Source organism: Mandrillus leucophaeus, unplaced genomic scaffold (assembly GCF_000951045.1).
Source record: "Mandrillus leucophaeus isolate KB7577 unplaced genomic scaffold, Mleu.le_1.0 Scaffold29, whole genome shotgun sequence".
Taxonomy (NCBI): Eukaryota; Metazoa; Chordata; class Mammalia; order Primates; family Cercopithecidae; genus Mandrillus; species Mandrillus leucophaeus.
Window position 1 is genome coordinate 1,641,303 of NW_012103031.1, and position 12,630 is coordinate 1,653,932.

At 45.6% G+C, this 12,630-nt stretch overlaps 1 protein-coding gene across 1 annotated transcript; it reads left to right on the forward strand.

The window, feature by feature from the left end:
• The first annotated feature begins 5,567 nt into the window (after window positions 1-5,567).
• On the forward strand, window positions 5,568-6,512 carry LOC105543755 (olfactory receptor 1F12-like). The gene has a single exon (XM_011985832.1). It carries the CDS (start codon window positions 5,568-5,570, stop codon window positions 6,510-6,512), a length of 945 nt encoding a protein of 314 aa, XP_011841222.1.
• Window positions 6,513-12,630: the final 6,118 nt, after the last annotated feature.

Here is a 12,630-nt window from a genome sequence, read left to right on the forward strand (position 1 = left end):
AAACAAACAAAAAAGCTTAATATCACTGATTATTAGAGAAATGCAAATCAAAACCATAGTAAGACACTATCTAACACCAGTCAGAATGGCTATTATTAAAAAGTCAAAAAATAACAGGTGTTGGTGAAGTTGTGGAGAAAAAGAAAAAAACACGTATACACTGTTGGTGGGAGTGTGAATTAGTTCAACCATTAGGGAAAACAGTGTGGCAATTCCTCAAAGACCTAAAGACAGAAATACCATTTGGCCCAGCAATCCCATTACTGGGTATATATCCAAAGGAATATAAATCATAAAGACACATGCACATATGTTCATTGAAGTACTATTCACAATAGCAAAGATATGAAATTAACCTAAATACCCATCAATGATGGACTGAATAAAGAAAATGTGGTACATATACACCATGGAATACTATGCAGCCATAAAAAAAGAATGAGATCAGCCAAGCATGGTGGCTCACGCCTGTAATCCCAGCACTTTGGGAGGCCGAGGTGGGCAGATCACAAGGTCAGGAGATCAAAACTATCCTGGCCAACATGGTGAAACACCATCTCTACTAAAAATACAAAAATTAGCGGCATGTGGTGGCACGTGCCTGTAATCTCAGCTACTTGGGAGGCTGAGGCATGAGAATCGCTTGAACACAGGAGGCGGAGTTTGCAGTGAGCCAAGATCACGCCATTGCACTCCAGCCTGGCAACAGAGCGAGACTCCATTTAATAAAAAAAAAAAAAAGAAAAGGATGAGATCATGTCCTTTGCAGGGACATAGATAGAGCTGGAGGCTATTATTCTTAGCATAGTAACATAGGAACAGAAAACCAAATACTGCATGTCCTCACATATAAGTGGGAGCTAAATGATGAGAATACATGGATACAGAGAGGGGAACAATACATACTGGGGCCTCTCAGAGGGTGGAGGGTGGGAGGAGAGAGAGAATCTGGAAAAATAACTAATGGGTACTAGATTTAATACCTGGGAGATGAAGTAATTTGTGTAACACACCCCTACAATATAAGTTTACCTATGTAACAAACCTGCATATGTACTCCTGCACTTAAAAGTTAAAAAAAATAACTTATTTAAATGTACACCATTTAAAGAACAGTAACAACAAAAAGACACATGCACATATGTGTTCATCATAGCACTGAATAGCAAAGACATGGAATCAATCTAAATGCCCATCAATGGCAGACTGCATTAAAAAAATGTGCATATATACCATGGAATACTATGCAGCCATAAAAAAAGAATGAGATCATGTCCTCAATTTAAAAGGGGGACATCAACATGAACTTTGGAGTTCTGATCTCATACAATTAATGAGATGAATTCCCTGAACTAAAGAGAAAAGCAGAGAATTGTAGAGATGTCCTCTGGAGACAAAAGTAGCAAATTAAACTTCTGAAGGCCATCACTCTCCAGTGGAAAAACCCTAAGGAAATGGTGTATCTGGAGCCCAGGAGAAACGGGCCCAGCAGGACCCCAAGCAATTATTGCACATTTATTTCTAACAATGTCCACTGGGGATTGCTCCCTATATTCCAAGAGTAGCCCGCAAATAAGCCGAGGGTGAGGCCCAGACACCACTCCTTGGCCAACCCACCAGGGAATCAGGTTCTGTTCTCCCCAGCCACTTCCCTCTCCCTGCCTCCCACCCACCTGCTTTCTCATCTTGCTTTCCATGGGACCCAGGCTTGTGTCCCTGGCCCCAGGCTGCTTGTGAGCTTTCTGAGCTCCTGAGAGAGGAAAAGCCATTCAGGAGAAGGCAGGGGCCTTGGGTGGGGTTTCCAGAAACCAGACCAACTGGACAGGTCAGTGCCCATATAGGAGAGGAAAGAGAAACACTCCTCCCCAAAGTCCCTAAATGTCTTAGCCAAAGACATCTCCTCCTCCTCCACCTCTCAAAGACAAGCAGAACCTGACCCTGAAGGGACCTCAGAAACCATCCAGGGATCCAACGCCATCATTTTAGCAGAGAATAGACTTCCCACAGCACAAAGGATTTGATTCCTGGACAACCCCTCTCAGCCTCTGCCCTCATCCCTACAATGGAGGATTCTCCAGCAATTTCATTAGCCAGCAATTCCAGCCCCTTCTAACGTTTAATCTAGGCAGAGATATCAGAAAATGTTTGCTGGTGCAAAGACAGGCCCAGAAGCAGAGCTGGTGACAGCCTGCAATGACCTGATTGTCACACCGTGAAGAACGTAAGCAGGGAAAAAGCCAGGGGAAATTAAACCTCAAACTGTTCTCTCCGTCAGCCTCCAAATTAACATCTTATGTTTGGTGGTGTGTGCACATTCTGACACAGATGTCATTGGTATGCATAGGTTATCATGCATTCTGCTTTGAAAATCTACATCATAGGCAAATATCCAGAAATTGACACAATCTTTCATTTTTACTCTCTGTACAGTATTCCACATCATTGAGATATCAGAGTCTGCAAAACTATTCTCTTATTATTTTGGAAATTTGGTTGTTTCACATTTTAAAACATTTAAAAATGGTGTTTCAACCAATATCTTTGAACCAATGATCTCTTTCCATCTGATTTGTTTCCTCCTGTGTAATCCCAAACATAAAATTCCACATTTATACACATTTACTTAACCTCTATAAGCCTCTGTAAGTAAGACAAGAATATCCAGGGCAGGTACAGTGGCGCACACCTGTAATCCCAGCACTTTGGGAGGCCAAGGAAGGTGGATCACCTGAGTTCAGGAGTTCGAGACCAGCCTGGCCAACGTGGTGAAACCCCATCTCTACCAAAAACAAAACAATTAGCTGGGTGTGGTGGTGGGTGCCTGTAATCCCAGCTACTTGGGAGGCTGAGGCAGGAGAATCACTTGGGAGGCAGAGGTTGCAGTGAGCCAAGATCACACCATTGGCACTCCAGCCTGAGGTACAAGAGTGAAATTCTGTCTCACAAAAAAAAAAAAAAAAAAAAGAATGAATACCCACCTATAGAGTTCGAGGGTTTGGGGTAGAATTTAAAAACTCATATGTAAATAGCACAATGTTTGGTCTATAGTGTATATTTATTAATTGTATTATTAATAATAACATCTATTTCTTTCTTTAGGGAGCATAATAATCTGAATATATTTAAACTTTTCAATTAGAATCTATTTTTATCTTATGAATTCCTTAACTTTATCCATTATAAATTTTGGACAATATTTCATTTTTAAGTTACATTCAAATTCCAATATTCAATTTCATCATTAGTGGAAATAAAATCATCTTTTTCACAGCTTTTTAAAATGGTTATTCAGTATAAGTAACTGATATCTGCCTGCCATTATATCCTGCAACTCTGCTAAACTAACATTATTTCTAACAATTCTTTTCTTTGTTTCAATAGCTTACTTATGAGAGAAATCTTTTGCAAAACCTTGTTTTTACTCCTTTTGCCTTTTCAGATAGCCATCATCAGCATTTCTAGGAAAATGTTAAAGAACGAATGATAACAGAGAACATTTCTATCTTATTCTTTTAGAGAGAAAGTAGTATTCTTCAATAGATATGATGTTCACTCGTTCTTATTTTTTTATTTTTTAATAGATCCAGAGTCTATGTTGTCCAGGCTAGTTTTGAACTCCTGGGCTCAAGCAATCCTCCTGCCTCGGCCTCCCAAAGTACTGGGATGACAGGTGTGAGTCACCATGCCTGGCCAACTCTTGTTTTTAGATACACAGTTTATCATATTAAGAAAAAACACTTCTAATGCTTTGAGAGTTTTCATCTATAAAGTAACAATGAATTTATTTGGATGTCTTATCATGAATGAATTACATTATTTTGATATTTCATTTGTTCACAGATTTCCAGTTTTACAGCTAGCTCTATCAATGTGTTGTTTTCTTTGTTTGCAAATATTTTATTTGTGGCATTTGCATCTATGTCTATAAACAAAACTGGACTCCAATCTTTTCATTGTCGTTGTTTAGTTTGGTACTAAAATCACATTTGCCTCTAAAAATTACTTGAATAATAACAGCAGCCAGTGCTCACTGTGTGCCTATGTGCAATGCCCTGTTCTAAGCACATATGTGCATTTCCTCATTTAATCCTCACAAGAATGCCTTTAGCAGACAAGATCACCACATTCACTGGATGCTTCCCCTTCTCATCCCCTGCCCAGTTCCCACGTGGACAGAACCCCACCCCATCGCCTTCTCCTACAGATTTCCCATCACCTGTGTCCCATCCCCAGTCAGCACACTAACCCTGCACTCTCCTTCTTCCCTTTCTCTTTACAGATTCACTTTATGATAGGACCCACATCCCACTCTTTCTTTTGAAGCCACAAAAAATGCTTTATGTCTAATGCAACATCAGCTGAAATCTCTGAACTATTACGAATTCCAATTGAGTGAGGTCCCTATGTGGCTCTGCTGTGGTCTCTGTGACCCTGGGCAATGTTACAGCTGTAGCTTCTGCTTGGTATCCGCAGGGACAACTCCCACTCTTCCTCGACTACCCTCTAGAGGTGAGGCCCTTCTTGGGCGAGCGCAGACAGAAGGCTGGCTGAGCTGGCCCTGTCAACAGGCTCCTCTGCCCAGGCTTGCCCTGACCTTCACCCTCAGCAGCAACACCAGGGCCAAGGTGTCCGAAGGTGGGGAGTGGCAGCCATAGCACCCTGAGTCCTGGGCTCTGCCTGGGTCGGGAACAAAGGAGACAAAATCTTAGGGGGAAAGAGGGTGTGTACCCACAGTACCCTCTGGCTCTGCACATCTGCCATTATACTATCAGAATTCCATACAGAAACAACCTTCAGGTGGCCCCCCTTACTTGGAGTGGGAAGAAACCACATTTCTATAGCTCTTTACTTAATCTCGAGACATTATCAGTTGCTCATATCAAAGAATGAAAGAGGCCGGGTGCGGTGGCTCACACCTGTAATCCCACCACTTTGGGAAGCCAAGAAGGGCAGATCACAAGGTCAGGAGATCGAGACCATCCTGGTTAACACGGTGAAACCCCGTCTCTACTAAAATTACAAAAAATTAGCTGGGCCTGGTGGCGGGCGCCTGTAGTCCCAGCTACTCGGGAGGCTGAGGCAGGAGAATGGCATGAACCCAGGAGGCGCAGCTTGCATTGAGCCAAGATTGCACCACGGCACTCCAGCCTGGGCGACAGAGCGAAACTCCACCTCAAAAAAAAAAAAAAAAAAAAAAGGATGAAAGTGTGATGAAAACTTGGGGTAAAATACCCTAAGTAAAATACCCCTCATTGCTGCCACCACTGAATACATGACCATGCACCACCAGGATTCTCCATGGAGGGACAGCAGATGGGGCTTCGTGGGTTCAGAGTCAGCAGAAGTTTAGCAGGGAAGTAACTGAACCCTGATGCCTGGGTATGCTGAGGCCGTAGGGCTCCCTGGCTGAGGCTTTTCCTTTGATAGGCTGACAGCCTGCTTTGGGGTTTGTACCAGATGAACACAGAGATGTGTCCAAATGAAAGCTGAGGGACTGCAGGAGGCCCAGGAATTCATCTCTCACTGGTCTGCGACTGGTCTGGCTCTCCCCACAGGATCTGTCATCCATGGAGCACAGAAACCACACCAGTGCCTCGGAGTGCCTCCTCCTGGGGATCTCCAGCCGGCCAGAGCAGGAGGAGCTGATCTTCGGGTTCTTCCTGGCCATGTACCTGGTTGGCAAGGCAGGAAACCTGCTCATCATCCTGGCCATTGGCTCAGCCTCCCATCTCCACACCCCCATGTACTTCTTCGTCAGCCAGCTCTCCCTAGTGGATTTCTGCTTCGTCTCTGCCACGATCCCCACGATGCTCGAGAACATCCAGACGCAGACTCAGGTCATCTCCTATGGCACCTGCCTGGGCCAGATCTACATCTGCATCCGGCTCGCCAACATGGACAACTTCCTTCTGACAGCAATGGCCTATGATCGCTACCTGGCCATCTGCCACCCGCTGCACTACTCCTCCAAGATGAGCCTGCGCGGCTGCGCCCTGATGCTGGGCAGCTCATGGGCCATCGCCAGCCTCCATGCCCTGCTGCACACCCTTCTCATGGCCCAGCTGGACTTCTGCGCCAGCAATATCATCCCCTACTGCTTCTGTGACCTCATTCTCCTGCTCCAGCTCTCCTGTTCCGACACCCGACTCGACCAGTTCATGATCATGCTGGTGGGGGGCCTGATTGTCCTCCTGCCCTTCCTTGGCATTCTAGGCTCCTACACATGCATTGCAGTCACGGTGCTGAGGGTCCACTACACCCGGGACAAGCAGAAGGCCTCTTCTACCTGTGGCTCCCACCTGACCATGGTCATCCTCTTCTATGACACCATCTCAGGGGTCCACCTGAGGCCCTCATCCTCCCATTCCACAGACAAGGACTCACTAGCCTCAGTGATGTACACGGTGGTGACCCCCATGCTGAATCCCTTCATCTACTGCCTGAGGAACAAGGACACGCAGGGTGCTCTAGGGAAACTGTTCAGCCCGAAGGCTTTGTCCCACAGGCTGTGACACAGCAGAGTTCCCCCTCAGGGCTTGTGTGAACCCCAGGGACAGGCTCCACAAACAGGGCAGGAGGAGCACGGCCTGGTTGTCCCAGCTTGTCAGCATGGCTGGGGAATGCCCCTCACTGCTCTAATAGGTAATATGCAAGCCTGGCACTTCGTGGCCCCTGCACAGGATACTCCCAGGATACCAAGAAGGGAATCAACTCTAACCCAAAAACACAGAACCACATCAACAGATGCAAATTCACCTGCAGATCTCCTGGAGAGGGTTGGAAAGGTCACACATTGCATGTGAAAACAATGAACTAGGAGTCAGCGGCCTGTGCCGATGGCCTGTGCTGAGGGGAACCCTCTGAGAGCCACTGCACAAGCCCCAGTTCCTCCAATCCTCAACCCTCATGCAGCCCAAATTCCAAGCTCCCTGTAGATATCCTCTCGGCTACAGCCCCCTCCTCACCACCATCCCCACATTTTGAAGTGAACCTAGCTCTGAGGCCAGGCTTGATCGTCCTCCTCAAAGCCATCCCACTCCCAGCCTTGGCTCCTGCTAGGTGGGCTTCCATGGCTCCAGGCACTTGAATCAGGAGTATCTGCAGAGAAGGTCTCATGTCTGACCCTCCTGGCCTCCAGAGCTAACCCCAACCTGTCCCACTATGTGTTCTCTTTTTTCAAAAAAACAAAGGTCTGTTATGCACTTGGAAAGGAAAGAAAGGAGACCAGATCTGGCATTGCTTCTCTGTGAGTGAAGAACATGCAGGATATCGGCCATCATAATCCTTAGGAATGGGCTTCTCCACTCATTGACTTGGGAAAGGAAACGAATAAAGAAAGGCCTCATAAAAATGAGTCCATGGCGGGAGGAGTTAGACGCAGTTTTCTATCAATTACGGTAATACTCAGGCTGCAAAGGGTGTGGAGGAGGAAACAGAATTACTCAGAGGGTCACAACAACTGCCTTCTAGTCCAAGTCCCTCTCATTTCTAGCCACTGACTCTGCACCAGTCAGTCTGATATTCACCACTCTACCAAACACACCATGCTTTTAGTCCCTGTCATGCTGCCCAGATGACAGTCCCTGTCATCCTGCCCACTTCTATCTATAAACTTCCACTTGTCCTTCAAGGCTCAGATCAAATATCATCTTCTTCATGAAGCCTCCAGTGTCCCAGGCCAGGAGAGGGTCTTCTTTCCCCTCCAGAGCTGCCAGAATGCAAATTCTGTGACAGCCCTTTTCATGCTCTGCTTGGTATCAGTCATGTGCACCCCAAATGCTACCCCAAACAGGACTGTTTGTTCTTAAGTTGTATAAAAGCTTCTGTTTATCCAAATAACCCCATCTGCAGAAGAATCTATCACAGTGCCTGGTGTAAAACAATGACTCAGTACAAGGGTGCTGCTATAGCTAATGATGGTGACGGTGACAATGATGACAAGGACGATGACAGCAAACACTGAAGAAAGAACACTGATGACCTTCTCGCAGAGACTTTGCCTTAACCCATTCCGTTTGTCTCCCTTTGTCTTTCCTGATCCCATCCAAAGAAAAAGAATTAAGTGTGTGCTTGGTCAGAGCCCCAGGATCTCACTGGCCCCTATTTTATGAAGGGTGGTGTGCCTCACAGGGTCAGCGTCTGAGATGAAGCTCCCTTCCTTCTCGCCTGGCCCTGAACAGTCTTCTGCTCATGCAGCCTCTCAGGGTCCCCATTTGGTATCGGGTTGCCAATCTCCCTCCTGCGCAGTGTGCCTGAACCCACAGTCTTCAACTCAGATATGGGGCTGAGAGTGGGGAGCAAGGCAGGCCTACACCATCTCGCAACTCCCTTCCCCAGTGACCTCTATGATGCGTGTTACTGGGTGCAACTCCGAGACTAGTACAGTGGGACTGACAGCCCCATCTGCTGTCGTTCCTTGAGTCATCCAGCTTGGGATGATTGGCAGGGCAAGAGTCAGCTTTTCCTGGATCTCTGGCCAAAACACCACAAAAAACTCAACAGAATTTCACCTCAAGCCTGTGAAAATGATATGAAGAGTTGACATCAACATAAAGAAATGTTCAATATGCATTTGCTGTAATGGTGAAGAATATAATGATTTGGCCCAATGGAAAAAAAAAAGTGAACAAGAAAAAAAACAAACAAAGAGGGGCAGCAATGGGTAAATATGAAAGACCTTTACCTAACCTTGCTCTATGCTGGTTTGTAAGGAGACTTTCTGGCTCACAGTCTTCTAAAGTCCAACAGAGTACATAGGGTAAAGTGATCCTTCTCTCATGTCAAACGCCTTTCTAGATGGGCATTGGTCTTGGCCTGCAGGCTGCTTGCTCAGGGGTATGAACATTCCCTTTCTCATCCTCCACATAATACGACTATAAAAGGTTCAGAAGCTTAGTCACTGTCACAGACCTGGAAGTGTAAACTCGACCCTATAAACATCAGAATTTGTATTTCTACTTCAAAAATAAACTGTTTTGAAAAAAAAGAGAAAATAACTTCATTACCTCCATTAAAAAATCATTATTAGGCCGGACACGGTGGCTCAATCAAGCCTGTAATCCCAGCACTTTGAGAGGCCGAGACGGGCAGATCACGAGGTCAGGAGATCGAGGCCATCCTGGCTAACACGGTGAAACCCCCATCTCTACTAAAAACACAAAAAATGAGCCGGGCAAAGTGGCGGGCACCTGTAGTCCCAGCTACTCGGGAGGCTGAGGCAGGAGAATGGCGGGAACCCGGGAGGCGGAGCTTGCAGTGAGCTGAGATCCGGCCACTGCACTCCAGCCTGGGCGACAGAGCGAGACCCCGTCTCAAAAAAAAAAAAAAAAAAAAAAAAAAATCATTATTACGAACCCTAATGGGGAAGTAGAAGTATCCTCAAGAATAATGAGAATAATATCTCCTACGTGGTCCTTTCCAAGTTCCACAATACTTTCATGCCCATACTGTCTCTGTTCAACTTGGATGCCTTCTTCACACCACAGACCACAGGTACATCCATTTAACAAAACTATCTGAGCTTGAGTGACTCGTCTATACCAAGCACCATTCTAGGTAGTGGAGGAAATATCAGCAAAACAAGCAAAGCTTCTACTTTCCCACAGCTGAAATTCCAGGGCATGTGGTAGAACAGGAAACAAAAACAAATATATAATATGTCAAATAATGGTAAGGGCTACAAAGAAAAATAAATCTGGGTAAAAAAATAGAGACTGATTGAGAGTGCTACTGTAGAAGTGCTGTGTTCCAATTATCGATTGCTATGTAATTAAACCACTCATACTTAGTGGCTAAAAACAATAGCATGCATTTATTTTCGTTCACATTTCTGGGGGTGACCAGGCTGAGCTTAGCGGTTTCCCTGTAGGATTTCTCACATGGTTCCAGTCAAACAAGGGCTGGAGCTGGAGTCATCTGGAGGGTTCCTTCTCACCTGACTGATGGTCGGTGCTAGGTGTCCACTGTGACCACAGTGAGGACTATTGCTGGAATACCTCTGTGCAGTCTGTCAATGTGGCAGAGGCTTCTTCCCAGCATTGCAACTCTGTTCCAAGAGCAAGCATCCCACATATCACCTCTTATGACCCAGCACCACTGCCTTCACATTTAGTTTGTTAGAAGTGAGTCACTTTGGTCAGTTTCAAGAGGAGAGGAACTGGACTCTTAACTCTTGGTGAAAAGAGTGTCAAGAAATTTGCAGACATGTTTTAAAAACATGACAGATAGTTAGAGAAGGTCTCTCAAAATAGGAACTCACATGAAGAGAAGGAGAAAGTTGTGTAAATGGCTTGAGAAAGTAGCTTCTAGGCAAGGAGAACAACAGGAGCTAAAAACAAAAGTGGGAGCGTGCCTGGCGTGATCGGGAAGAACTGTCAGGTATGGAAGGACTTTGTCTGTTACTCTGAGAGGAGAAACCTTTGGAAAGTTCCAAACAAAATGTAAAATCATCTTAGTTCTATTTTTAAAAGATTATCTGGTTCTAGGATAGTGAAGAGAGTATACAGAGGAAAGAGCAGAAGCAGGGAGACAGCTGACAAAGTCGAGGGAGAAGACGGTGGATTGGACCTGAAGCCTTGGAGGGAGTGGGGAGTTGCCTGTCTCTGTCTATATTCTGAAAGTAGGGCCAACAGGATTTGCTGATGGCTTAGATGTAGGGTATAAGAGAGTGACATCTAGGCTTTTTGGACTGAGCAACTGGGGCATCAGAGGGTCCATTCATTACGATGAGGAAGAATTAGGTTTGGATGGTGGGAGGAGAATGAAGAGTTTGGTTTTGGGGTGGTAAGTTTGAGATGCCTACTTGATCTTTAAGTAAGTAGTTGTGAATATGAGTTAGAACTCAAGGGAGAAATCCACAGCCCTGGAATCTGGCTTCCCCCGCACTATGCCACTGAAACTGATCTCACTCATGTCACCAGTGTTGATAAAGCCAATGCACATTTTTTGTCATTATCTTGTTTGACTTCTTGCCAGCATTTCACCCTTGAACTTGGCCGTCTTTAGAAACCACCATCCACCCCTGCCTTCTAGGGCAGCACACACTCAGGACTTGCTACTACCTCTCTCACTGGTCTTTCTCAGTCTCCCTGGCAGGCTCTTTCTCTTGCCAGCCCTTAAGTGCTGGCATCCCTCAAGATCCTCTTCTCTGCTCACTCTAGGCCTTCTCCCTAGACAACCTCATTTGGTCACAAGGCTCCAAAGGCTATTGTGAAAATAGAAATCACAAACTTTAAATCTTATATGCACCTTAGTTGAAAGGAAAAAAAGGCACAAGCATAACTTATATGAGCTTGGAACCAAAAAAGTCTTACAAGATATCCTGAATTTTTAAAATATGGTCCTGGTAAAATAAGGATAGTTATATTAGGTGATTTTACTTTTATTTTTGGTTTTATTTTTTATTTTTTAAGAGACAGGGTTCTCCTTATGTTGGCAAGGGTGGTCTTAAACTCCTGGCCTCAAGCAATCCTCCTGACTCAGTCTCCCAAAGTGCTGGGATTACAGGTATAAGCCGCCACACCCAGCCTATTATGTGACTTTAGAAGCACAATAAGCAAAAGAGCTGTCAAGAGACCAAAAGTGTGCCGGGTATAAGGGCTCACACCTGTAATCCCAGCAGGTGGGAGGGATTAGAGGGATTTGGGAGGCTGAGGTGGGTGTATGGTTTGAGGCCAGGAGTTCGAGACCAGCCTGGCTAACATGGTAAAACCCAATCTCTACTAAAAATACAAAAATTAGTCAGGCTTGGCGGTGGCACATGCCTGTAGTCCCAGCTACTTAGGAGGCTGAGGCACAAGAATTGCTGGAACCCAGGAGGCAGAGGTTGCAGTGAGCCGAGATGACACCACTGCACTCCAGCCTCGGTGACAGAGCAAGACTCTGTCTCAAAAAAAAAAAAAAAATGAGGGAGAGAGACCAAAAATGGCTTAGCCTCCGTGACTCATGCCTGTAATCCCAGCACTTTGGGAGGCCAAGGCAGGAGGATCATATGAGGCCAGAAGTTCAAGACCAGCCTAGAAAACATAGTGAGACCTCCCCCACCCAACTTTATTAAAAAAAGAAACAGGTAAGAAATAAAGGCCAGCTGCAGTGGCTCACGCCTGTAATCCCAGCACTTTGGGAGGCTAAGCCGGGTGGATCACCTGAGGTCAGGAGTTCAAGACCAGCCTGGCCAACATGGTGAAACCCATATCTGCTAAAAATACAAAAATTAGTTGGGTATGGTGGCACACGCTTGTAATCCCAGCTACTCGGGAGGCTGAGTCTGGAGAATCACTTGAACCCATGAGGCAGAGGTTGCAGTGAGCCAAGATCACGCTGCTGCACTCTAGCCCGGGCGACAGAGCAAGACTCCATCTAAAAAAAATAAAAAATAAAAAAGGAAGGAAGGAAGGAAGGAAGGAAGGAAGGAGGGAGGGAGGGAGGGAGGGAAGGAGGGAGGGACAAAAAACAACTTGAAAATGATGAGTTCTGTCTCTTGTGATTGCTAAGAAGTAAATAAGTTTCCTGATTGGTACAGGGCTTCCTGCAGCTATTTAATATGACATTCCTCATCATTCTCCTTGGTAGGCGATCTCAGCTGAGCTGCATACAGATCATCACTTATCCCAATAGCACTTTTAAAAAAAT

Coding starts and splice junctions, on each gene's coding strand:
- LOC105543755 (XM_011985832.1), top strand. CDS start 5,568: ATGGAGCACAGAAACCACACCAGTGCCTCGGAGTGCCTCCTCCTGGGG.